This window comes from Puma concolor, chromosome B2 (genome assembly GCF_028749965.1).
Source record: "Puma concolor isolate L17-30 chromosome B2, mPumCon1.1.hap2, whole genome shotgun sequence".
Taxonomy (NCBI): domain Eukaryota; kingdom Metazoa; phylum Chordata; class Mammalia; order Carnivora; family Felidae; genus Puma; species Puma concolor.
The window spans coordinates 15,873,969-15,901,769 of NC_141671.1; the positions used below are offsets into that span (position 1 = coordinate 15,873,969).

The 27,801-nt window shown below is 50.5% G+C and overlaps 1 protein-coding gene and 1 long non-coding RNA gene across 11 annotated transcripts in view; one reads left to right on the forward strand and one right to left on the reverse strand.

Annotated features, from left to right (window-relative positions):
* The window catches only part of PHACTR1 (phosphatase and actin regulator 1), a 570,997-nt gene that overhangs the window by 10,065 nt on the left and 533,131 nt on the right, over positions 1 to 27,801 (reverse strand). For all 10 annotated transcript variants that reach the window (XM_086706265.1, XM_086706260.1, XM_086706269.1 and 7 more), the window contains 2 exons: positions 6,786 to 6,841; positions 1,449 to 1,510 (listed from right to left, as the gene is read on the reverse strand). In XM_086706265.1, coding sequence (XP_086562391.1) covers positions 1,449 to 1,510; positions 6,786 to 6,841 — 118 coding nt within the window. The remainder of the gene's footprint in view (positions 1 to 1,448; positions 1,511 to 6,785; positions 6,842 to 27,801) is intronic.
* Positions 4,293 to 12,427, forward strand: LOC147580758 (uncharacterized). Its single transcript, XR_015251061.1, has 2 exons — positions 4,293 to 4,699; positions 12,078 to 12,427. It is a non-coding gene; the product is annotated as an uncharacterized LOC147580758 (long non-coding RNA).

Genomic DNA, 27,801 nt, shown 5'->3' on the forward strand with positions numbered 1-27,801 from the left:
TCCTATTTCTAGCTTTTAGCAAGAAACCCCCAAGTTTAGGAGACTTTGGGCGCAGCAATCAACCCCAATGAATTTTATGAAAATGTGATTTTTTTTTTTTCCTGAAATGTCTAGACCTTTCTGTATCAGAAAGGAGGGGTTATCACCAGCCTCCTCTGGATAGTCTAAGTCATTTCAAGGACACACTTAAAACAAGGCGGCATATCTTCCCCAGTCCTCCTCACTACTCAGTCTCGGGAGAAAGGATGCCCTGCCTCCAAAGATGGGGTGGTCTTAGGGATTTAAAGAATCAGACCTTGACTTGGGTGAGGGCACCTGGACAAAGTGAGGTCACTTAGCTCTTGTTCGAGTTCCCAACCAGGGGGACGCCAGCCTGTCATCCGGCCTTTCAGGCTCTTGTTTATTTTCCTTATAATTGGGATAGCATTTGGCTTGTCACTGGGTATTTGGGATGCTCCAAGGGAGACAAAGTCAGAGACGCACAAATCATCACCTTAATAATTGGCATGATGTTTTAGGATCTCTGCATTTCTTCCTTTACATAATATTTCTAGGGAGAAAAGCCCATTCATAAACCTTTGAAAATTAATTTTAATGGGTCTCTTAACTGTCTCTAAGATTTGAGTATCTTTCTCTCAAGAAGGTCACTGTAGGAGGCTGATTAAAAACAGAACATAGTTCCGTTTCCTGTGTTATCAATTGATTAAACTTGTCAACACCATCCAGGAATAGCCTCAACTAAGAGTCTGTTACTGGAGAGGCCACTCATATGGAATTAGATCCACTCGGGTCTGTGTCACACTGCCGCATCACCTATTCTGGGGGTGAAAATACATAAGAATTCCAGCTTTGTGACTTTAAGTGCTTTTCAAACACCTGCAGTAAATTTATCAGCTCTTTGGGCATTTTCCTAAATTCAGTAATTCAAGCTGGATCTGGCATAATAAAACCAAGTAGTTCTCAGTTCATAGGTAAGGCACAGTATCAGGGGAGGCAAGGAAAACTTACTCTCCCAGGGTCACAGCAAATAACTGCATTACATTTGAACTACCGATTTTGATCATGACGTTCCCATGCTTGGTGGCATTACGGTGAATTTCTCAAAAACAAAATGTTCGTGGTAACTGAAAACATAATGCACCTGACATCAAGCTGCCTGGGGGGAGGGAGGCATGGGTGTCACAGAATCAAGCAGTGGAATGTCACCAGCCCAAAGCACTGAAGGCCATGAAACTGAGCTGACCACCGTCCCGGGGGGGAGTCCCGGAAAATCTAGAGAGCCGCTCACTCTCACAGCCGAGGCGCGGGGCCACTGACAGAACTTCCTCCGGGCCAGGCAGCTGCAAGGCCACTGGGGCCCACAGGCGGCACGGGAGCCAAGGGCGGCCCGGGAGCCAAGGGTGGCCCACGCTGTCCTGTCCCAGCTCCCGCCTGGAGAACCCGCTCACCTTTCGAGTTAACCTCCTCTTGATTTCTCTTTTCTCCTCTTGTTCCTCCTGTTCATTCCGAGCTGCAAGAAACATTAACCATGCTTTGGTTTTGGGAACCGTGTCACACGCAAGTGTACCCTCTGAACCTCTGCAGGCTCCAGGCCAAGCCCCTCACGACCTGAACAAGGGGAGAGCGAGCTCCTGTCCCCCCCCACCCCACCGCGGCCACCCTCCTGCCTATGGGACGCTTTCCAAACTGCCTGCCTTGTTTCAAATTGATGGTGAACTGGCTGACCTTACTGTGTTTTCCGTGTGTGTCACAGGTTTTCAAGTCTCCAGGCAGAAATGCCGGGCTGAGAAGTATGGCTCTAAGGCAGGGAGGTAGGTCCTAACAGGATGAGGGTGCTGTTAGCAGGGACATGGGCCTCTGGAGTGAGGCGAGGCTCCCTTCTTTGGACAAGACTCAGGCCGGCTCAACTCTGCCTTGGGCCTCACAGTGACTGACGGGGGCTCATTGTGATGTGGCCTCATGTCTGGTGCTCTGTGGGGACAGAACAGCCTGTGGGGGGGCCTGCCACTGGCTGCAGAAATGAAACCAGGCACGGCTGAGGCCGAATGCAGCACTGGGCACGCGGAGAGGGATTTCAAAATGCTCACCTTTCGCAAGCCCTGATTCCATTAATTCTTTGAATCTTCCAAGAAGTCCACAGAGCAGGTGTGAGGCCAGAGTGTGGGACACAATTGCCTGCATTTAGACTTTTAAGGAGTGTCTTAGGAGAGCAGACTTCGGAGTCTAAACGTTCTTGGCTTGATATGCGGGGTGACTTACTCACCAGATGTTTAAAGAGCCATAGGTTAGAGGGTCTGGGGAAGGGAGCAGAGGTGTGGAGGGCAGAGAATGCAGGCTTATTTTAAGCAAAGCGAGTGACCTTGGGACGTCACTTTCCTTCCCGGCCTTGGAATGGAGGTGAGGGTCTAAGCCCAATATCGTCTAGCTTGAAGGTCACAGAAATCAAACCGTGTCCAAAGAAGGTCTCTGATTCTCACCCACTGAATTTAGAACGGCATCCGTGAAGGTAATCTCCTTCAGCTTGGTCTTCGCATCAAATCACTGCTGCTAAATTATGTTTCAGTAACTGAACTCAGGGCACACTTGCCATTCAGTTGGCTCACGACTGGCCAGGTCGATAAAAGAGGGAAGCCCCTGTGCACGGAAGTGGGGTCCCACCCTGTTGCTCCTTGCGGGTCCTGACAGCGGCCACCACAACCAGAGGCAACTCACACTTCCAGCTGGAAGGGACAATGGCAGTTCAGAGCAGAGCTCAGGCCCTTAAGCAACACCCCCCAGGGGCACAGCTTGCCTGCTGTGGCTGCCTGGGGGGTGGGGTGCATTTGAGGATCTTGTATGGGGGCACAGAAATGCTCACATCCTGCAGTGGGCAAAGGCCACCATTGGTCTCCACGGAAGCTTGCCCCACAGGGCCCTGGCCCCCCACATGAGAGCCCTTTCCTTTGGATTTAAAGATATCCCATCTCCCTCCCAGAACTCCTTTAAAAATGCAAGTTTCGAGAGGCACCTGGGTGGCTCAGTCAGTTAAGTGTCTGACTTCAGCTCAGGTCATGATCTCGCGGTTTGTGGGTTCGAGCCCCACATCGGGCTCTGTGCTGACCGCTCAGAGCCTGGAGCCTGCCTCGGATTCTGTGTCTCCCTCTCTCTCTCTCCGTGCCTCCCCTGCTTGCACTCTGTCTCTCTCTCAAAAATAAACATTAAAATTTTTTTTTTAATAGGCAAATTTCTCTTGGATAAAAACCCATGAAACCAGTCAGCCATCAACATCTTAGTACGAACTAATCTATCAGAGAGAAACTGGAAGGCAGAAAGCAAGAAGAAGGGAGACCCCTGGCAAGCTGCATTTGCAGGTGGCTGGAGTACAGAAGGGGAGGTCTGGTCTGGAGAGTGAGTACCCAGGAGGCACCTCAAGGGAACTTAGTTAAAATGTACAGGCTCACAGGAAAGTATGGCCACGAGGGGCCCAAGAGACCACCAAGTCTAACACTCTTATTCTGAAAATAAGGATGCGAAAGCCCAGGGGAGTTAAGTGGCTACTCTCATGCCACGCAGCTAGTTAGACAAACAGTCCAGCTCTTTTTTTTTTTTTTTTTTTCCTCACTAGAATAAGCAGCCTCCTCCCCGTCATGCTTTGCTTGGGGCCAGCCCCTCCTCCTCATTACTGTTTACTGGCCTCAAACTCCAATCCGGACCCTCTCCTCATCCTACAAGCCCCCTACGAGCCACAGAGGGCGGCATTCTGCGACAGAGCAGGGAGCCTTCCTCTCCTGGGTGTGTTTCTTAGGTCCCCCTGAGGGGCAGGGCCACGAGCCACCACCTATGGAATCTATACCTCTAGTTCAAAGCCATTTACAAACCGAGGGCCATGAATTCTCAGGCTGAGGGTACCAAGACAACCCCATTAGGCCACTGGACAGAGAGGCTAAGAAAGGCCCGTGATGTCATCACCTGCTGCCACCATCAGAGTGTGCTCATTATGTGCTCAAATGTGCACAGTGTCTCATTGGCTGCGGGACAAAGCAGGTGCTGCCTCCAGGGGGCGGGCAGGGTGGGGCTGGAAGGTAGCTGCGGGCCCTCCAAGCTCTACTGCAGAGCCGCGACCTGTGTCTCAACAGCACCCTCAGAGATCGCGTTCCTCAAATGACTCAGAGCCCAGAAAGCAAGGTTTAGAAGAATTTGTTTGAGGGTGTTTTCTTACACCATGAAAACATCTCTTGAGTAACCATCAGAACAGACTTAAGAAAGAAAGAAAGAAAGAATGAAAGAAAGAGAAAGAAAAGAAAAGAAAAGAAAAGAAAAGAAAGAAAGGAAGGAAGGAAGGAAAACATGTTTAGGAAAACCAAGTTCCAGAATACAGAGGAAAAAAATAAAAGTTCACACGAAGGAGAAGTTCATTTCTGAGAAGTTTTGAAAACTGAAATGATCAACCTGTTTGAATGCGGTCAGGCAGTTCTTTCATTTGGCTGTTTGAACAGGATGAGGAGGAGAGGGGCGGCTAGAACAAAAGGGGACCATGCGAACAATGTTTTCTGCTCTGGTCCCTGGATCTAAGCCCCTCAGGCTTACCAGACAAAAGTAACGGTCTCTAAGATCTGAAGGTCTTTCTAGATGGCAACAAAAAGTCAATGTGAGGACCTGCCTGAAGTCTCCCAGGGATCTGGGCAAGCAAGTAGGAGCTGGTGCCTTCCGGAAGCCAGAGGTGAGCTGGGGATTTTAGACCTCCTCTTTCTAAACCCCCTGCCCTTGCTGAGAGAATTATTTTCTGAGACCTGAATAATCCCCCAGAGAGTGGTAGCTTATTTTTTTTTTAATTAAAAAAATTTTTTTTAATGTTTTATTTATTTTTGAGACAGAGAGAGACAGAGCATGAGCAGGGGAGGGGCGGAGAGAGAGGGAGACACAGAATCCGAAGCAGGCTGCAGGCTCCGAGCTGTCAGCACAGAGCCCGACGCAGGGCTCGAACTCACGAACCGGGAGATCATGACCTGAGCCGAAGTCGGATGCTTAACCGACTGAGCCACTCAGGCGCCCCAAGCGGTAGCTTCTTTGTTTGGGGGCAGCTTGGAGGCCACTGAACAGCAAGTAAATGGCACTGAGATTGGTTCCTCCAAAAAACACAGATCTGTGTTATGTGTCTGTATGTGTGTGGGTGAAGCAACAGAGGGGGAAGGACACACCCTTACCCGCCTTCCCACTTTAGGAATAAATGGACACCTGCTTTTCTTTGTCTCCAACAACGGAAAGGTTACAATGGATCAGGTGTCCGATTGGGACAGAAAAGGGAGAGACAGCACACAGGCCAAACGCCCCCCCCCCCCCAACCCTGGAAATCATCTGAAAAAGTTCTCTTTCATTTTATGGCATATTTAGCTTCAAAACCGTGAAGGGCATTCTTGGTTAGAAAACCACATATACACGAATTCCTAGAGACCTAGGGGGTATGTGAGGTGTGGGCAGCAATGAGGAAAGCCAACCTTGAAAACACCTGCTGAGAGCTGGGGAGGCAGCAAGGCTGGGATCAGGGCAGGCAGGATGTCCACAGAGGCAGATACGGCAGGGACAGGTCCTCTGCAGGGGCTGCGGGCCACACGCCTGCCCCTACAGCAACTCAACAGCTCCCGGCAGCAAACCCTTCAAAACCCAGCGAGTCCCAAGGCCACAGTGGGGCAGGGGGGATGGGGGGTGGTGGGTAGAAAAGATCAAGCACATTTGAGTTTGGTCTAAGTGGAAATATCCAGCTGTTCAAACAGGCTTCACGTGGCTGGCGTGTGTGTGTGTGTGTGTGTGTGTGTGTGTGCATGTGCATGCATACACACGCGTGCACATGCCATGACATTCCCAGGAAACTGTGCAATAGCACGTTATTTCTCCTTTCTAGAAATTAGAAGCGGATGTGTGCGTGGGGAGAAAGGGTCATGAGTGAAACTAAAAATAGTATTTGCTGCCCATCTTAGAAAGGTGCTGGTGGCAGGAGTAACAAAGATGGGGCAGATGTGGGCAGAGGGGGTTTGTTTTTTAACTGTTTAAGATCTCCCGCCAAATGCAGGCATGCTGGCGTCCCTGAGATGTTTGTGTGTTTTCGTTTTACGCTGGTGGGACGCCAAGTGGATTTCCTCGCTCTACTCAAGTATCCCTGTGCCCTGAACCGAACAAGGGGCTCGTTCATGGTCTCTGGCCACAGCCAGGGTGACAGGCGAGTTTCTTTTGGGTGAGAGCATTCGGCAGGCAGGCCGTGGGCCAGGTGTAGAAATCCCGAGAGGGGACAGGAAGCGTTCTCCTTGAGAAATGCTTTCCTAGACTTTGCATTTCATGTTCAAAGCGGGGCGGGGGGGGGTGGGGGGTGGGTGGGGAGCCAGCTGCAACGGAAGGTCATGGTTTTGAGCCCCCGCCTTCCAGCGGCTGTCTGCCTCCTTTTAGCCGTCAGTATAGAAATTTGTGGGTTCTCAGCCCATTTGGGTTGGAAGGTGACCCTAACCCTGCTCGGAATCATTGAGTGGCTTTGCTTGCCCTCATCTCGCAGCTTCTCTGACTTTACAGCCCACGAAAGGGAAGGTGGCCCTTGCAGCCCGTGAGCTTTGGATGGGCCTAGTGAACCCGAATCTGCCTTCTCTGTGGGGACGCTGCCTTGGCTGTTGTAACACGCGAGGAGGGTCAAGCATCAACCGGCAGAGCGGTTCGCAGTCATTCCCACGCGGGCACGAGGGACAAAGCTGGCGGCCCACGGGTGAACGAATAACCGATGCCACCGCAAGACATCAGCGACCGCCACGGGCTCAGTCACTTACGTTTTAGAATGTTCCTCTGCTCCAATTCCTCCGCGGTCGGCCTCTGGCTCAGCCGCCTACGGAAAAAATCCAGGAAAAGTTTTTGGACCATATCATATCCTCCTTGGGTCATTAATCTCTTCAGCCCTCGTAGATGCATGAGACAGAGTGAGTGGCCGGAGGTCCCGTTCCATCCTGTGCTCTGAAAGACCGGCTCTTACTACTACCTCATCCTCAGTTCCTCAATTTCAACCCCAGGAAAGGCACCGTGCGTCACGTCATGCCAGGCTGACCCTCCTCCTTCCTCCCGTCATCGGCCCCTGCCCCGCCCTGCTCCTCTGGGGCCTCTGGGCAAGTGGACTCTTCTCTTCACAGAGGTCCCTTTCTCTCCTGTGGCCTCTGCCTTTCTTCCCCAACCCCCCCAGGCTACAGCTTGCTTCTTGCCATGTTTGTGCAGATCCAGTTAGACCATAAAGAGGGTCATGGCCCCGGGGTGACGCAAGAGAGCATGTCTTGTCTGCAAAGAACAATAGACGGTCTTCTTGTCCCCACCCGTCACCACCAGGGCCGCCTTAGACGTGGAATGACAAGCGAGCAGGAACAGAAACGACTCTCCTGTGTCGCCGGCACGGAACTGAGCCATAACAAGGGAACCATCACAGCAAGGGCATGAACTCTGCCATGATGCGGCAGTGGAGGGCGGGGACAGACCCTGGTGGCCCCACGAGGTGACAGAAGGCGCCAGAAAGTGGGAAGGGTGCCACACGGGAGAACTACAAGCTGGTACGGGCGGAAAAGATTCCAGGAATGAGTCACACAAACAGCGGGCCTCACCATCCACAGAGATGTTTGTGCGTTTTTGCTTTGAAGCTTTTGGAAGTTGGTTAACCAACCACCCGGCAAAGTGCAGCCTCCTGCTTCACCCATGGGATGAGGTGTGTGTGAGATGAGAAAATTGCAGAAGGAGTCCGAGGCTCCTCGGAGTCCTGCACTGGGACCTAAGGGGTGGAAAGGGGCGCTCTCCTGCTGCTTCTCCAAATATCGGCGACCAAGTGTCTCTAGTTGGCAAGGTGTTTATGCCACGGGATCTCCAGAGAGACCCAGCGTGAAAATATAAAGTCCGTGGAGTTAGCGAGTGCAAAGATCTCAAGTGCAATGCTTGAGGTCACTTGTAATTCTCTTCATTGCCCTGGGCCAAGCAATGGATCCTGTGAAACCCCAATGTCATCACCGTATATGCTATAGGTAGGGAATGGGCTTTGATACCAGAGAAAGGATTTCTGGTCAGCTGTCTGTAAAATCTACAGCACCCTGGAAACTGCTGGAAATTGTATTCCAAAGCATTTTTAAGTTTATAAGAACGTCTTCCCGTTCATTAGTCATTTTCTTTTCGAAACGCCCCATTAAGGCGCTATTTATTCCCACTGATAAGGACCAGCTGTATATATGGAAATCTGCAATATCGGAGGCTCTAAATTTGGACTCCGTAGTCTCGAAGCCTTTCCTAAAATAGCATTCAGAGACCTCCTGAGGAAACTATGTCATCGGTCTGGAATGCAGACCCCACTCGGCATGAGCTTCTTGCAAGCCCTGCCTTACCTTTCCTTTTCTCCTCCCTCAGAATCCTTGCCTCATCGGTAAGGGGTGTGCAGCCATCTTTACAGGACCACTTGGTGGAACCCAGGCTCTGAATGAAGCTAGGGCTTTGGGGTCAGTATGTTTCGAACAAGCCCCAGATTCAAGGTGGAGGTTGCATCCCAGGAGTCAGGCCAATGTTTTAGAAGCTCATGCCCAGAAGCGCCTGCAGAACGTTCCACCCTTGGCTTATGCTGAGAAGCCCATCGATTTCTGTTGCCAGACCCGTCGCCTGGTTCTGTGCCGGCTTTTTCGTTTTTGTGTTTCCTATGGGTCACATTTGGAGGGGACGAAACAATGAGTGAACTGCAACCAGAGCAAATTCTGTTAACGAGGCAGCCTTTAGTCAAAGATACATGCTCTCAAATGAGGCCCTGTATTTATGTTTCATTTCCTGGAGAGGGTCTGAGAACATCGAGGCTAATCCTAGCCATAAAATGCAGCTAAGCCCTCCCGAAGGACATGTGCTATATAATTAGCTATCTTGGCTTTGAAAATGAGACTGGGGGGCGGGGGTGGAGGCCTGCGTGGCTCAGTCCGTTGAGCGTCCGACTCTTGACTGTGGCTCAGGTCGTGATCTCACGGTTCATGGGATCGAGCCGCCCCACAATGGGTTCCAGGCTGATACTGCGCACAGCCTGCTCGGGATTCTCTTCCCCTTGCTCTCGGCCCCTCCCCTGCACACACTCTCTCTCTCTCAAAAATAAATAAGCTATAAAAAAAATGAGATTGGGGAGGAAAATGATCCTGTGGCTTTGTGAGGATAAGGCACAGAACAGCTCAGGAGGTCGAGGATCTGGGTTCTAGCTGTGGCTCGGCTCTGAACCGACTTGCCGTGGACAAGGTATCGGACTCCACTCCGTTCTTTTCCCTGCAAAGAGTAAATAGCAATTTAAGAGGCTAAGGCTGATTTAATGCCTATTATGTGCAGGAGTGGTTCTTAGAAGCAGCTGCCATATACTCAGCCCCATCCAAACGTAAATTCATTTATTCATTATTTATTGAGGGCCAGTTCTGTGCTAGGTTCTGTGTTAGGCACTGGATGAGTAAAGACAGATCAAGGCCTTGCCTCTGGGGGAAGCAGTCATTAATCAAATAGTCACGGGAGTAAGTATGGAATGTGACTGTAGTGAGAGCTTCCTACAGGAGGCACCGGGGCAGTGCCTCTGGCATCTGACCCGATTGGGCTGGGAGAGGGGTCCCGGGGGGAAGTGACATCGCGCCCCAATCTGAAGAACAGAGGAAGCCAGTTTGCCGGGGTGGAGAGCAAGGGGAAGAAGGAAGGCGGGCGAGGCCATGTGGCCCAGGGAAGCTGTGTTCAGGGTTCTGATCTTTTCTCAAGGAGCCAACAGGAAGCCGCGAAGGGTTTACGTTTTAGATAAAGTGGGTCACATTTCAGCTTTACAACACATCTCCTTGGCTGTCCTATGGAGAAGGGGCTGGGGATGGGGGGGGGGGGGCGGGCAAGAGGCAGTTGGGAAAGAGGCTCTGGGAGGCTACTGGCCACCTGCTGGGGGAGGACGGTCACCCAGGCTGGGCTGTGGCGGCTGAGGCGCTCGCGCTTAGGAAGCCAAGTTGACAATCCACGGAGACGGAGCCTAGATGGAATAGGGTGGGGAGAAGCAGGTGTGTGTGGGGGGGAGATCCGTCTGTCCGTCTATCTTAGGTTTCATGACGTAACACAACTGGGTGGATGGTAACGCCGTTCGCTGAGACGGGAACACTGGAAGGGAGGCGGGGCTTTGTGGAGGAGGACAGGAAGGGTGGAAGGGAGCCACGAGTTTGAGTTTGGATCTGCTGAGTCAGAATGCTTCTGTACCACCCAAGTGGCAAGGCCAAGTAGGGGAGGAGAGGTCTGGGCCACCGACAGAGACCCGTGGCTGGTCTGCACTACGGAGAATATTCGAAGCCAGGAGCGTGACGGGGCATGGCCTGAGAAGGCGAGAGGCTGTAGGCCGGAACCTCACAGAATCCCACCATTTACGGTGCAGACCGAGCCAGACGAACCCGCCAGGGGTCAGAGAAGGGCAGTGCGTGAGGGCGGGAGAAGACCGAGGATGTCCCATCCCGGGAGCGAGGGGGGAGGACGCGCCTGGCCAACAGAGGGAGGTGACGCTGGAAAGGCTGGTGAGGCTGGAAAAGCACAGGGTGCAGGCCGTTAGCAAGCTTGCCTGGCGCTCTTTTAGGGAGTGCAGGGGACGGAGGCCAGGCTGCAGCAGGTTGAGAACGGGGGGGGGGGGTGAGAAAACAGACGAGTATGGGTGACTCTTCCCCAAGCCTGGCTGGACAAGAGGGTGCAGGGGGCGCCGGTGAGGCTCACGCCGTTTCCTGGAAAGACTCCAGATGAGGTGGTGCTGGTGAGAAGCTGCCTATGGAGGGAGGGAGAGGGTTCAGCTGGTAGTGTAGGAGCCCCGAGGAGGCAGGAGGGGTTGGGGTCCGGGGACAGAGAAGGAAGGCCTTACTTCTCACATGGGGGAGGGATGGCTCTTTACCGTGATGGAGCAGGACGGAGTGTGTTGTATGTAGGAGGGTGAGTTTGGTATCAGAATTCAGGAAGAGTTCCCAACGGACGGCTCTCACGTACTGTGCAACACAAGTACGTTGGTCTACGACAAAGATGACTTACATCAGCAGAGAGTATTCTCTTTCCTTGACAGATCTGTCTTTGCACAGAGCCAAGTTCATAAACCAAAGGGACGATAAAGCTCCAGCTTCAGAATTCTCGCGACCAGCATCTTAGGGAAGGACCCAGGGCAGCCTGGCATGGTCCATGTAAGGCAGCCACCTGCTTGGCTCCTTTCGAGATCTACCTTGTGCAGAAAGAGTGGTTACTAGAAAGCCAGACGGCAGAGCACAATTACTGTATGAATGAAGCGTTCAGTTTTATGAGTAATCCCAAGCTGCTGACGACTCCAGAATAAGGACAGAGGTGTGGGGCGCCTGAGTGGCTCAGTCAGTTAAGCCTCCGACTCTTGGTTTCAGCTCACAGTTCGTGAGATCGAGCCCCGCGTCAGGCTCCATCCAGCGCAGAGGCTGCTTGGGATTCTCTCTTTCTCCCTCTCCCTCTCTCTCTCTCTCTCTGTCCCTCCTCCACTCACCCATTTGCTGTCTCTCAAAACAAAAAAAGAAAGAAAACGACGGAGGTGCTTTCTGAATGCGCTGTATCTTACCCCTGATTCGATGGTACAATTTAATTTGATTTAAACTCCCATTAACTCTTGGGATGAGCACGGGGTGCTGTATGGAAACCAATTTGACAATAAATGTCATGTTAAAAAAAAAATAAACTCACATTAACTTTAAAAAGTTGTTCCTGACTAGGTATTCAGACACGGCCATTTATATGCTAGACGGTAAGAGAAACATTCTTAGGAGTTAAACTTTTATATAAAGTGAACTATCCAAAAGTAGAAGTTTAAAATGTGCGCGCAAGTGACCTGTTTAAATCGCTTTGCTGTTACATGTGTGGCCCTGGTTTACAAGACAGCTCTGACCTGCAAAATTGTTTGCACTCCTCAGATGATTTCTTCTTTACCACGGGCCACAGCGAAATGATCTGCATTGGCCGCAAACCGAAAAGTCACGGAGTTCCTGTTTAAATGCCACACGCCATCAATGGCCACATGCCAGCCCCCTATCTAAGCCTTCTATTTAAGAATGGATTTTGTGTATTATTAGTGTGAAAGACTCTATGCTGGTGACCACAAGAAACAACCAAATTAACGAAGGCTCTTCTTTCTGCGTGAAAAGACTGTGAAAAACAAACAAGCCTGAAGCTCATGGCAACGTGGGATTTGCCTCGGAATAAGGAGACACTAGAGAACGAAGTGTCCAGACGCTTTAAATGTATGCAGAGCAGGGGAGGCTGTCTCCCCAGAGAAGTGACGAAACCCCGGTAGGTTTGGCTGCTCTGGCTCTTGATAGGGACAGGGATTTGTTCTGCCGCATGGAGCCAGTGAGCCAGCTGCTGGCATCAGAACGGCAAGGTCAAGGCTCTCATTACCATTTGCAACTTCTTATTGTTTGGATGGCTCTGATCTTTTTTTTTTTTTTAATTTTTAATGTTTATTTTTGACAGAGAGAGAGAGAGAGGGCGGGGGGGGAGAGAGGGAGAGAGAGAGAGAGAGAGAGAGAGAGAGAGAGAGAGAGAGAGAGACACACACACGAGTGGGGGAGGGGCAGAGAGAGAGGGAGACAAAATCTGAAGCAGGCTCCAAGCTCTGAGCCATCAGCACAGAGCCCAATGCGGGGCTTGAACTCACGGACTGCGAGATCGTGACCTGGTGACCTGAGCTGAAGTTGATCTGACCGAGCCACCCAGGTGCCCCGAGGGCCTTGTTTTTTTAAACTTGGCATCTCTGATGCTCTATCTGAATTTCGGGGGGGAAAAAGAAAAGCAGAAACTTTGGTCTTTGGCATCTCAGGCCCAGGGGGAGGGAACTGCCCTTCCGAACAGAGGGGAAGAGAAAATGATTGGGAAGGACTTGGGTTTCCCAACTGGTGCCCCGGATGCGAAATGGAGCGAGTGGAGACAGACAGGCATGACGGGGCCAGGGAAGGGGGAGAAGCACTGAAGCATGGCCCCTTCTTTGGAATCTTTCCAGAGAACACGTCCGTTCCCTGTGGGCTGGGCATCTGTCTGGCCTTGGTCACCGCTACACCCCCAGTTCTTAGGAGACCACGGCCAACATAATAGGTGCTCATTTAGTACTTACTTAGCCGCACACGCTCATTGGATGATCCCATCAACACTCAAGACTTCACTTGGCATCTACATGCTGATGACTCTGGCATCTATACCTCCAGTAGGAGTTTTGAGTTCCAGATGGCCTTTCTAATTTATACTCCTATAGGTGGTCAAACTCAGGAGGTCCGAAACGAATTAATCCATCTTTCCCTTCTGTCCTCATGGTTTTGCGTCCCCTCCCCCTCAACCCCATCCCGGTGAACTGCCCCAGACAGGAAACTAGGAATTGTCTTCGCTCAGCTTCACCCTCAACAGCCAGTCCACCACCAGGTCCAAATGGTCCCCCATCCCAGCCCACCACAGCCACCTCAAGGAAGTGGGCCACCAGCACCTCTCCTGGTTGCTATGGCCCATCCAACTCGGGTCCTCTTTCCCAGGGGAAACACGGTCACCCCACTCCCTGCTTGAGAACTACACATGCCCGTCCAGTGCCTGCAGTGGGGAGTCAAAACACCAGTGTGTCCTATGAGAGTCTTCCTGATCTGGCCGCTTGCCAAGAACCCCGCGACCCCATCCTTCGAACAGAACTGTGTTTTCCTGGTTTCCTCTTGATATGCATGCCCTTCCTTATAGCTAAGCATTTGTCTTTGGCTAACTGATGCTAATCCCCAAGATCACAGCTTCAATCTTACACTTCACTTACTCTGGTTACTACTAACCTTTCGGTGAAGGAGCCTCGACAGGGTGTGACAACAGTCCTGGATCTCCCTCGTGCTGGTGCTTGGCCCCAGGGCTTGACCTCTGTGAGGCTGGGCCGCCCTGCATCCTCACCACCCGGGGCTGCTGCATAGGGCCCCACACTTGGGCTCTAATGCCCTTCTGCCATTTTGAAATTTTCAGCAATTAAAAAAAAAAAATACTTATTTTGAGAGACAGTGTGAGCAGGGGAGGGGCAGAGAGAGAGGGAGAGAAAGAATTCCAAGCAGGCTCTGCACTGTCAGCTCAGATCCCGACGCCGGGCTCGATCCCACAAACCGTGAGATCATGACCTGAACCAAAATCAAGAGTCGGATGTGTAACCGACTGAGCCACCCAGGTGCCCCTGAAATTTTTAGTAATTTTTGAATGAGGAGCCCTTCCTTGGCTCGCCATGGCATGCACAATGCTGACACCGAGTCTGGTGACTAGATATACTCTACACTTGGGAAATCAATAAGTGAACGCTGCCCCATGACTGTCTCTTGTCTGTAGCCTTTCCCTCTCTTCTAGTTCTTTCCCAAGGCCCAGCACGTGTGTTTTCCATTAGAAACAACACAGATTACCCTCCTGGCACCCTGCTCCTCCCCCAGGGAGTCTCCATCTCCAGCCCGCTCTGGGCTTCCAGACCTTTCCAAAGAGTGGTCCAAGCGTGAGGGGACACTAAGTCATCACCATCAGTCCACACCATTCTATCGCCCTGGTTCTCCACCCGGATGGTTTTGCCTCCAGGGTACTTCCGGCCACATCTGCGGGCACTCGGGTTGTCACGACCGGGGAGGCCCATGTTGGCATCTAGCTCGGGGTCCTACCGTGCACACGCCTACCCCTCACAACGCAAAACCAGCCGGGCCGAGCGACGACGGCGACAAGGTTCAGAAACCCTGCTCTCCCGAATCAGGAAAGAGCTCTTGTCCAGGTCACTGAGGATGGATGTCCCAGATCCAGTGGCCTTTACGGAGCCCTCATTTGACCGGACCTTTCTCTACCACGCGGCACCTCTAGTGAACGGCTACTCCTCGAAGCTCTTTCTCTGCTGGGTTTTCAAGGGCTCTCACTTCTCTGTCCACACTCCTAGCTCCTGCGCCTCAGCAGGTTTCACACGTGGGGAGAGCCCCAGAAGTGGCCTCTCCTGGGGGTGGCTTCAGAAACACCACCGTGCGTGCCAGTGACGAGCGTGGGTCTGTCACCTAACAGGCGGGGGGACCTCGGAGGAGCCGGACTTCTCTCCACGCCTCAGCCTTTCGTGGCCTCCTCGGAGTCTCCCAGCAGATCTAACGGCTCCCCCTGCTGGGCTCCCCCCGTCCGGATCCTGGCCTCACCCCTATCCACCCACTGACGCGACCACCTTTTCAAGTACACGGGGAATCCTTCGCAGGCACAGATGATGTCTTATTTATCTCTGTGTTTCTAGACTTAGTGCAGCCCCTGGCACACGGGAGGGGCTCCACAGATCTTGGGTGATTCAATTAATGAATAATAATCCGTCCCGGGAGTTGTGAGTCGTACGTTGAGGTGTCCCTACCACTGAAGAGGTTCCTCTGGGCAAAGTGAACAGCATTTCTGCTTTTATGCCTTAGAACTACGCCCTGCCCTGCTATCCCTTCTTTCGATCACTGCACCGTGCACCCAACTCCTTTGAATTTCAGTCAATGATTTTCAATTTTCTTCTTCTTCCTCACTCCCCTCAGGCTATTCACAAGTAGCCTGCCTACAGCACGGGAAAGAGCCCAGAGAGGAGAAAATGGACTGGGGTCCAGAGCCTGCCTCCTGGCCTGCCTCCAACGTTAACCAGAAGGGCACGTCGTGTCGCAGTACCTCTGCACCGAGTTTCGCTGTCTGACAAGTGGCCATAACCACAAGCCAGCCTGCTGGCCACCCAGGGGGGGCCGAGAGGCCCGGGTGAGAATGGGAGGCAAACGTCCCTTTTAAAAGCAACCATAAACCATGACATTTTGTTTTTGGTAACTTGAGAAACGTCTCTGACCTCAAGCAGATACACAGGTCGCTCTCAAGAAAGACGGGCGGGCACCTGGGTAGCTCAGTCGGTTAAGCGTCCAACTCTTGATTTCGACTCAGGTCATGATCTCACGGTTTGTGAGTCTGAGTCCCGCACCGGGCTCTGTGCTGACGGTGTGGAAACTGCTTGGAGTTCTACTGCCCCCCTCTCAGCCCCCCACTCCCCTGCTGCTCGGTTTCTCTCTCTCTTGCTCTCTCTCTAAATAAACTCTCAGAAAAAAAGAAAAAAAAGAAAGAAAAAATGTTTTTGGCTTTACCCCCCTGGAGGCTGTGGCCCCAGTGTGAGAGGCCCCACGGCTAAGCTCAGGTATCGTGAGTTACAAACCAGAGAAAACACTGAAATAATGTTGGTTGTGTGGAGTTGAATTCAGGTTGGAAAAGACAAGGGCTTTTGCTACACATCAAACCCGTTTGATAAGAAAGAGTTACAAAAACTGAGAGCCTAGGGACGCCTAGCTGGGTCAGTCAGTAGAGCATGAGACTCTTGATCTCGGGGTTGTGAGTCTGAGCCCCACAGTGGGTGCAGAGGTTACTGAAAAAAATAAAAATCTTCAAAAACAAACAAAGACCCAAGAGCCTCCACAGCGAATGCTTTCGGTATTAATTGGCATGTTCAGGCATAAACCCAATGTTAGCAATCAGGAAGATTTCACTTTTGAAAGGGTATCTGAGTTGTTTACAAGAGAAATTAAGACCGTTAATGGAGTCAACCAGAGACTATGCTCATTTCAACATGGCCTTCTCTACGGGAAGAGTCAATCAAAACAAATCCTGAGACAATATGATATCAAAAGATAAGGAATGTGGAAATGAAAACAAGTCCACGGTTCCACCACGTTGACGTGACTAAGGCGATCTGGTCACCTTTAGCTTCATCTTATCTGTCCATCCATGCATCATCTATCCATCCATCTGTCATGCATCAGTGAGTCAATCTGACTGTCCATCCGTTACGTACCAGACATTGGTCTAGGCCTTCCATTAGCTAGCCCGATAAGCAGTCTACCGCCTTCTTGGTCCTTACGGAAGGTGCAGCAGTAATCTACGTGAACCACACCGAGAACCAGGCTCATCTCATTAGTCACCGCTGGTTGTTTGACAGAAATGGCCAGCAGCTCTGTGTTGAGGATTCTGATGCCTGCCCGCATCTTCATTATTAGTTCTGCTGTAAATAAATCTTCCCCCGGTTATCGTAATTCGTGAACCATACGTTTCCTGGTGGAAGATGGATGGAAAGATGACAGTCTGGAAAGCTTCCTGTTTGAGACACTGAGGAAAACCAGTGGAGAAGGAGACACCTGCTTTGTCACACATATCCACTCTGGTGGATCAAGAGAACGTGAGATAATAGTACCTTTATGAGATAATCATCGTGCCATTTCTCTTTAAAGGTAGAGGCTCAACATGGGTACAGTGCTCCAATCAAGAAGAATAAGCCAAGAAAAACAATCAGATGACATACATACAATATTCCCATGTCATACAAACATATAATCTCCCATCTTTACAAATTATCCCAATTGTTTCTGGGAGTCTCCACTTAGTTTTTTTTTTTTTTTTTTAAGGTTTAGTTTTGAGAGAGAGAGAGCATGAGCCGGGAAGGGGCAGAGAGAGAGGGAGACACAGAATCTGAAGCAGGCTCTAGGCTCTGAGCTGTCAGCACAAATCCCGATGCAGCGCTTGAGCTCAGGAACCATGAGATCATGACCTGAGCCGAAGTTGGACGTTTAAACAACTGTGCCACCCAGGTGAACCTTGTTTTTGTTTTTTTATTATTTATTAAAAAAAAATTTTTTTTTAACATTTATTTATTTTTGAGACAGAGAGAGACAGAGCATGAACAGGGAGGGGCAGAGAGAGAGAGGGAGACACAGAATCTGAAACAGGCTCCAGGCTCTGAGCTGTCAGCACAAAGCCCAACGCAGGGCTCGAACTCACGGACTGTGAGATCATGACCTGAGCCGAAGTCGGACGCTTAACCGACCAAGCCACCCAGGCACCCCTGTTTTTTTATTATTAATCCAGGTTTCTGGTTTCTTTGAAACTTTTTTTTTTTAAATTTTTTTTTCAACGTTTTATTTATTTTTGGGACAGAGAGAGACAGAGCACGAATGGGGGAGGGGCAGAGAGAGAGGGAGACACAGAACCGGAAACAGGCTCCAGGCCCTGAGCCATTAGCCCAGAGCCTGACGCGGGGCTCGAACTCACGGACCGCGAGATCGTGACCTGGCTGAAGTCGGACGCTTAACTGACTGCGCCACCCAGGCACCCTGAAACATTTTTTTAAAAGTTTATTTATTTATTTTGCGCGCGCGCGAGAGAGAGAAAGTATGCAAGCAGGGGAGGAGCAGAGAGAGAGAGAGAGACAGAGAATCCCAAGCAGGCTCCACACTGCCTGCACAGAGCCCAATGTGGGGCTCCAACTCACAAACTACAAGATCATGACCTGAGCCGAAACTAAGAGTCAGACGCTTAACCGACTCAGCCACCTAGGTACCACCCCCGCACTTAGTTTTTAACATGTCCTGCCATTATCAGAGAGCATCGGCCACTTTCATGCCTTAACCCCTTCACCGATGGCTTTTGCCTTCGCTGCTGGAAAAGCCACCTGGCCATACCTGGTCACTTTACTGCCAGTGGCTGCCTCCCCAGCGTGCGGGCACGGATGTTCATGCCAATGGAGCTGATCTCATGCAAGAAAGCTGACCTCTGGTGGACTCAGGACACGTCCACCAAACTTGTCCACAACCGTCCGAGTCTCCGCAAAGACCTGATTTAGGCTCAAGCAGGAACTTCAAGTATACATGGGTGTCTACAGGAGTCTTTTCTGAACTTGAGCCTTCCCCAGGCATCTCTAGACTTACTGTTGTTAATCCTTTAAAGAATATTGCTTTTGATGGACACAGATCTCTGGGGCAAGGACGACGGGTGGTTCCAATGGAAAGAGGAGGCTCTGGGTGTCACTGTTGAGTGACTGTCACAGACGGTATCGTGGATAGGGTGACGTACACAGCCCAGACCATAGGAGAATGGCCTAGAAGTATACATCTAATTTATTCACCTACTCATTCATCCGTTCATTCAAAAAATGTTATGGTCCCAAATTTCCCCAATGCCTCTGCTTTGCTGGGTCTCAATAAACAACAGGCAGGATCCCTGATTTACTTTCCGAAGGAAGGCAAGGGATGAAAAGTTGGACGTAGGCCCTGAATGGTCTCTTCCCACCTGGACTCCTTCTAGGAGCTGCAGACTATGTACAGCTCCTGACTTTTTCACATTCACCCCCAACGGGCCAATCTCTCAGGGCCATTAGCGCTCAACAAGGAGAGGTCCGAGGGGACGCGAGGCCCCGGCCTCCTTTGGAGACTAACTCTCTTCGCCCAGCGTGGCTGGAGGCCAGTTTCTTCCCACGGCCTCCCACAAGCTTTTATTTCTAGAGAAAATAACAACTCGGGCTCAGCTGAGATCCCAGGCTGTTTAGAAACCCAGAGATGAGGACACAAAAACCCCAAAGAGTCTCAGATGCCGGGTGGAGGGGGTTTTGGTGAGAGGGGGACAGAAGATGTGAACTGGGCTCTGTGCTGACAGCAGAGGGCCTGACGCGGGGCTCAAACCCGCAGACCACAAGATGACGACCGGAGCTAAAGTTGGAAGCTCAACCTGCTGAGCCACCCAGGTGCCCCTTTCACTCCTTAATTTTAAATGTAAAACTGGCTCTTTTTTTCAATGTTTATTTGGAGAGAGAGTGAGCTAACTTGGGGGAGGGGCAGAGAAAGAGGGAGAGAGAGAATCCCAAGCAGGCTCCGTGCTGTCAACGCAGAGCCCGACGTGGGGCTAGAGCTCACCAACCGTGAGATCATGACCTGATCCGAAATCAAGAGTTGGGACACTCGACCGACTGAACCACCCAGGTGCCCCAAATGTAAAGCTTCATTTTTAAGCCGATATACCCCGCAGCCCAAAGGGGTGTTATCAAATGTTATTTTTTTTTAATTTTTTTTTGAGAAAGAGAGTGAGCAGGGGAGGGGCAGAAAGAGAATGAGAGAGAGAGAGACAGAATCCGAAGCAGGCTCCAGGCTCCGAGCTGTCAGCACAGAGCCCGACGTGGGGCTCGAACTCACGAACCGTGAGATCGTGACCTGAGCCGGAGTCAGACGCTTAACTGACTGAGCCACCCAGGCGCCTCAAATGTAGTTATTCTCATGAAACTGTAAGTGCTTTCCTGTGGCATGATCATCTTTCATAAGACGTATCTTTTTGTATATGTGATGTAACAGACCAGATCCCTTCCTCCTCAATCCCCGCCCCCCCACCCTTTTTCTTTCTGGCAGCATGGTGGATTTTAGGAATGTCTCAACAGTCTGGATTTGCATTTTTGCATTCTTTCGCAACCTTTTTGTTAATTCTAAAAGGATCAGGAAAGATGAATGGGAAGGGTTGACCTGTCCGGGAAAGGATCTATTTAATGGGAACGGGAAAACGGACTGATAGGGACACTTCGAATACATTTTACCTTGATTATACAGGAAACAGAAATGATTTCTCCCTACTTCCTTTTGGCCTTATCTACCCAATGCTCTGGGAGACCCCTTGTGAGAAGAGGCTGTCTCTCCTTAAATGTATTCCCCAAAAGGCGACCGGGAGCTTAGAGCACGTAGCTACCAAAGGACTCTTAGTTCCCAGCATGGTGAATGAGAGCCCTCGTTCTTGTCCCTCCCTCTGGTTTTCTGCTTGACGTCCTCACGTTCTGGTCACATGAGGTACACGGCCCACACGGTCCCTCACTCTCCCACGTGTGCACTTTGACAGTGGCACCCGGGCACGGGCAGGCAGCGTCTCAGGGCTGCAAGGCCCAGTACGAGCCCGGAGAAAACTGGGCACATTCCATGAGCGGCCCTGGGCCATGATGGTCACGTCCCTCCCAGGACCACCAGCAGAACCAGCTCCCGAGGTGTCAGAGGGCCCCCTCCGTCCTGAGGGAAATGGCTCACTGTGGAACATTCCCTCGGTCAGGAGCGGTCTCCTCCTCCGGGAGAGCACCCCGACCGCCACGTCTCTCACCGGGGAACGCTGTGAGGCTGAGCCTTGCCTGAAAGCAGGATCCCACCCACGGGGGGACGCTCGGCCTCTCAGAGCCCCGGAAGGCCTCCTTCTGGGCCTTCACGGGTGGTGGGGGGAGGGATGGGGGACCGTCAACCACAGCAGAGCACTGGGTCCTTCTCAGCACCCCACGTCCCCAGTCAGAACACGGGCTCTCCCGACATGGGCACACGTGGTGGGGGGGGGGGGTGTGCGTGTGTAAAGTACACGTTTTCGTCACACAGTAAGTGTCCTACAGAGGTTCTGTCGGGCTCTGGTCACCTCAATCTTATTTTTTAAATTCTTCAAAAGTTTATTTGAGAGCGAGAGAAAGCGCGCACACGGGCCAGTGGGGGAGGGGCGGAGGGAGAGAGAGGGAGGGAGAGAATCCCAAGCAGGCTCAGCGCAGAGCCTGACGCAGGGCTTGAACTCACCAACCGTGAGATCACGACTTGAGCCGAAACCGCGAGTCGGATGCTTAACCAGCTGAGCCACCCAGGCGCCCCCGGTCACCTCAGTTTTACACACATCCCGCGTGTCTGTGGTTCCGAGGCTTGCCGGAACCTCCGTCACAACCTGTCTTCCCATCTGTGCGAGGCTGGGTCTAGGTGTCCCCTGGATCTCCCGTCCCGAGGTTGGCGCTCAAGGAACCAGGTGCCAGTACTGGACGTCTCCTCCTCGTGTCCCTCCTCCTGGCACGTTCGTACCTCTTCCTGGGGCCGGAATCCAGCTCCCGCAGCAAAAACAAGATGACCCTCCTATCACTCCTGCTGAAACTCCCTTCCCAGCTGGGCCTGCTGGGCATGGCGTGTGGCCCCTCCTTTCTTGAGGACAACACACATCTTCTGCTACACGGATTCCCTCTCTCGTCTGTCTGTACAGCCCATTCCTCATCCGCTGGCCAAGGGCTCCCGGTTGCCCTTGAAGCAGCTTTTCTAGTCGCTCAGGTAATAAAGCGAATTTAAAAACAATGCACTATATCCCTAGTATAATCTGTGAAGCAATACGGGGCTTCAGATTTGGGCTAAGTAAGCAAAAGCAAATGGAATCATTCTGATTAGAGAAACTAGTACAGGGAACAGAACCCTCTCTGCGTGAAGATAAAGTTTCTCCCCATTAACGGGGAGATTTTAAGCTGATGCGCTTCGTAAATGTCAACCTGCAGGAGGCAAGGCCACCTTCTCCAAATGTCCTCCGCCTAGATCCTTTAATGTGTCATTTCTTTCTTCTTCGGAGGGCCAGACAGTAAATACTTCAAGGTTGGTGGGCCATGTGATCTCTGTCACTGCCACTCTACTCTGTCACCATACCAGGGAAAAGCCATTGAGTTCCATCCAAGTGGGATGTCCCAACAGGCCGGATGTGGCCCTCATGCTCTAGCTCGCGGCCCCTGCCACAGGGTGTCACCCGTTCCTGAAAACCATGCCCAGCGCAGTGGAACCCCAAGACGTGTCACAGCACACGCAACGCAAATGGTTTTGGTTCCTCAATGCAAAATGGAAGGGTTCTTCTCTAGTCACGTGCTGTGTGGTTCTTACTCGCGTAAGAAGAGGCAATATGCCGGGTCCCCGACACACGAGACCACGAACCTGAACACAACAATGCTCTCCTCCTCGTCATGGCCATCACAGATCAAATATCTGGCAGGCGTCCTGTCTCCCAGGCATCACCTCCCCTGCAGTGTTTTTTCATGCCAACTGTCCCCATGCTATGCTCTTATCCTCCTCCCTCGGGGCTTCCGGGCTCCTGTCCCTTTCTCATGCGTTGGCCCACACGGGGGTTCAGTCTCGATGGCTCCACAGTTGGAGGAGAGCGGTGGCCATGTGGCTGAGCTGTGAGCTCCCCCACTTACGGCACCCTTCCCTCAATAAGAGTTTTTGCCCCACCTTCCTTGGCCTTATGAGGATGATTTCTTCCCCGCGAGAACGGGGTCCCTGACCTTAGGGCTCTGTTATCAACTCAACGAGAGGACAACTGTGATGTACATAAGAGAGATCAGAATGTCCTCTTGGATCCAGCCCATTGCCAGACCAAACGGGCTGTTTGAAATCTTTTATGGGAACGATGAATGTTTAAGAAAATGACCGACACAGTTTTATACATACCTCAGCATTCTATTACGAATAAATTATGAACCAGAGACCAGGTGACACACGGTGCAAACTTGTGACCGTTTTTTTTTGTTGTTGCTAATTTCTCAAGGAGCCTGAACTGGAGACCGCACATAGGCTTTCAAAAAGAAAAGAAAAACAACGGGCTTATTTCATTTGTGTCTGGACGAAGCCACGTGGAGTTACGGTTCCTTCACGGAAAACGCCTGAGCATGTCCTTGTTGCCCTGCTCGTTGACAGTGGGGTGAGAATCAGATCTCACGGGCTGTGAAATCCCAAAGGACTCTGCTCGTCAAGGACTGTGAGGAAAGAGGGCGCCGTGACAGAGAACTGAGACACGGCGGGGGGGGGGGGGGGGGGGGAGGTGCTCCAGGGATGTGCCGGACCCACACGGCAGGCTCCAGGCAGAAGCCGTCCACTTAGCTCCCATGACTACAAAGGGAGTGCCAGGTCACACAAGGAGGGTGTCCCTGCATGGGACATGGGCCGGGCTTCTTGGGATGGACATACAGACAGCAGATTCCCTGGTTCGGTCAGATTCAGGAGGGCAGCCCTGATACAGGGTCATCAGTAACTCACGGGGAGACGCAATCGACTACCCTCAGCATCTTTTCATTTTTTAGTATTTTATTTATTTATTTTGAGAGAGAGACGGAGTGAGCAAGCACGAGGGGGGGCAGGGGCAGAGAGAGGAGGAGGGAGAGAGAATCCCAAGAAGGCTCCGTGTTGTCTGCACAGAGCCCGACGTGGAGCTCGACCTCATGAACCGTGAGGTGACGACCCCAGAGGAGACCAAGAGTTGGACGCTCAACCGACTGAGCCACCCAGGCGCTCCTACCTTAGCGTCTTTTAAGAAGAGCTTGGTGCAGGCGCCTGGGTAACTCAGTTAGTTGAGCGTCCAACTTCGGCTCAGGTCATGATCTCACAGTTTGTGGGTTCGAGCCCCACGTCGGGCTCCGTGCTGACGGCTCAGAGCCTGCTTCACATTCTGTGTCTCTCTCTCTCTCTGCCCCTCCCCTGCTTGTGCTGTCTCTTAAAAATAAATAAACTTTAAAAAGTATTAAAAAAAAACAAAAAGAAAAAGAGCTTGGTAAGTTACAGTATAAAGATGAACAACACAAGGAAAATCCTAGAAGCCAAAAGGAGGGCTGGATTTAAGGTAGCAAAAACTCTTTTCAACAGACGGATTACCTGTGAGTGTGCTCTATTCATCTGCCTGCCTACTTTTTTTCCAAAGGAACTAACAAGGCTTCCCGTTTTGAAGAACTATTGTTTTCATGATTCAATGGGCAAAGAACATAAAATTTTCATGATCACACTTCCTAAAATAGAAGCGCATTCACTTATATTTCAAAGGAATTGCCTTCAGAATCAGAGGGAAAAGTGATTCTCCAGGGTTTGTATCTTTGGATGATTTTTCCCATTTATATTCTGTTTAGTGAGAGCATCTATGCAGATTTCGAGGCTATTATAAAAATCTTTGCGTTGTAACCAAGAGTAAAATGAATGTAATGAAAATAAATAAAATGAATTACTCTCATTATTAGCATTTTGCACGCGATCCGCGGTATTTTGCCACTAAGCAAAGATGTGCGGGCAGATGTGAAAAAGAACTGTACTGCACATTTCTCAAGTGTAATCCAACTCTGCAATTTAAGTATTCAGGACGGTGTGCAAGCTCTCCAAGGGAGCTGCAGAAAAATCACCTATAACGCAACCCGAAGACGATTTTGGCGGGCGAGGCAGAAGGCACCTTACGTACCCTGGAAATTATCCTGGAGACCGGAAGTGCCAACTTCACCATCAAAACAAGGAACAAAGAAATCGTCAGAATACACGATTAGAGCTTCACTCATCCAAATGACAGCGAGAGCAGGCAAACTCCAAACTAAGGCACCAGGTAAAGGATCCTCCAAAGTACCTCCTCAGTCTTCAAAGTTATTGAGACTTTCCGAGCTATGATTCAACTTTATAGTTGAATCCCCATCTGCTAAGATGGGGAATCATCTCTTGCTTGGGCCTTTGACTGAAATGTTCTATGAGCTAATAAGCACGATCCAGGGGGGCACGGTGCCCATGGAAGAACCCACCTCTGTGAGAATTCAAGAATCCCTTTCTTCACGGGCCTTTGGATGACTGAAAATGCTCCTCAAAGATTTAATTCAAAACCTCTGTTTTCAGTAATCTGTTTTTCTTTCAGACATGAATTGAGAAAAATAACTAAGAATATGACTTGTGAAGCTCTTAATCAAATAACTGGCCTGTTTCTTCCAGAGAGACGTAAATATATTTCTCCCTTTTTTGAGGGATATTAATTTTCTAAGTTAAAAAATTTTTTTTTGAAATGTTTATTTATTTTTGAGAGAGAGAGAAAAAGAAAGAGAGACAGAGTGTGAGCAGGGGAGGGGTAGAGAGAGAGGGAGACCCAGAATCTGAAGCAGGCTCCAGGCTCCGAGCTGTCAGCACAGAGCCCGACGTGGGGCTCGAACCCACGGACTGCGAGATCATGACCTGAGCTGAAGTCGGACGCTTAACCGACTGAGCCACCCAGGTGCCCCAATTTTGTAAGTTTTTATTTACAAAGTTAACACACAGTGTGATAGTAGTTTCAGGTATATTAATTCTTCTCGAGATACAGGCACAAAGCCCATCGCGGAAGAAAAAAAAAGAAAATCCGAATAAGCCATTCTGAAAGCCCCAGACCACATTTTCAGGTAGAATTCCAAGCAACAAAATTATCTTTCAACCAAAGATCGAAAGATACTTTGAATGCTTCTCAAGATAACTGAACTCAGTGTATTTATTGCCTCCTGGCAAGCTCACAAATGGCTCCGAGAGTCCTTTCCTGGATCACAGTGTGATAGAAATGACACGTCCTTATCTGTTTTAGTTTATAAGGGGACCAAAAGATTGTGGCGAGAAAAAGACTATCGCAGGAAAAGTGCTATGACAACTCGAGTTGAAGATGTTCCCATTAATGTGCTGGTTTCAGAGAAAATGACTCTAAATCAAAGGTTTGGATTATTCAATATTTAAATCATCCCGCACCCCCCCCCCCCACCCGCCGACCCCCGCCATTCGTTTGGGAATAAAGGAAAAACATGGGAAGATAAATAGTCTAAGAAATTCATGCCACTAAAACCATGCACTCCAGAAGAATCCACACTTTCCCCACAGAACTTGCCACTTTGATCTTTTCCCAGAGTAAACCCAAAAACGAGTATGCCTTGACTAGCTTGTCTTAATCCTTTGAGAGGGATGGTTATCCAGCTACGTTTTTTAATGACGCTCAGCCCAGTGTTGTGCACACAGTGGGTGCTTAACTAATAGTTTACTATAGAATTAATTTGTTGAAGCCGAGGGTCCATGGTCTCCCTTAGTAACTTGTGGCCCTGGAAAGTTCACCTTATACCCATCCATTTGTACTTAAGCTAGTTTTTGCTTTGTTTTTCTTCTTTAGATGGAGGCTAAAGTGTTTATTTGGGGGGGGTTCTCTTTTTTCTCTAAGTGAGATGATTTTCAATGCTATGAGTTGCTTTACTCAACTGGACCTCAGGAGCAATTCATCCACTGACGCCGTTCGCGAGCACGCAGACGCTGGCCCCAACACACACTCTCCAAGAGTCTTCTCGTGGTCTGCTCCTCTCAGAGAAACTGTGCTCTCTGCCTTCTAACTGCCAACTGGCTGCCTTCTATACTTCGGCCAACAGTGGAAAGGCCTTTATTTATGTTTCATTTGGGACAGATGGAAACTGGGTATACTTAAAATGTGAAATGATTTTCTCAAGTTAACACATCCATCACCTCGTGTCATAAGGTACCTTTTTTTTTTCTTTTTTTGATGTGTGGTGAGGACACGTCAGATCTACTCTCTTGGGAAATTACAGTATACGATGTGTTACCTACCATTTGTTTTAAATGTTTGTTTGAGAGAGAGCATGCGTGCACCCACACATGAGCGAGGGGGGTGGTGCAGAGAGAGGCAGAGAGAATCCCAAGCAGGCTCCGCGATGTCAGCATGTAGCTGAATGTGGGGCTCGATCCCACGAACCGTGAGAACATGACCTGAGCCCAAATCAAGAGTTGGAGGCTCAACTGATCGAGCCACCCAGGCGCCCCCACAATGTGTTACTATCAACTCTCATTGCCATGCTGTTCATTACCTGTTCCAGAACTTATTCATCTTAGAACTGAAAGTCTGTGCCACTTGAGCACAGACTTGCCTTTGCCCGCCCCCCCCCCCCCCCAACTCCCCAGCCTCTGGTAATTACCACTCTACTCTCTGTCAAGTCTGTGTTTGATCTTTTTGGGTTTTTAAGACTCTCCATACAAGTGAGTTTGTGCAGTATTTGTCTTTCCATGTCTGGCTTATTTCACTTAACATAACGTCTTCTGGGTTCATCCATGCTGTTGCAAATGGCAGAATTTCCTTCTTGTTTTAAAGACCGTGTAATATTCCCACTGTGTGAACAGACCCCAGTTTCTGAAGTCTTTTAATCGAGTCTGTTTTAGATATGATGGCCCCTTTTATATGATTGGCACCATGACCGGAACCCTTAAGGAAAGAAGGACTATGACAAACGCTGGCTGGCTAGAGTTGTAGTTAAGGTACTTTGTGCTCATCAAATACTACAAATGCTCCTTCACCTTCTCCAGCCTCTCCTGCAGTTGGGTTGGAGTCATAAGCCTCGTTCTCATTGGTGGGTTTTAAGCAGAAGCGATGTGGATTATCTCCTCTACTCCCTCTTCC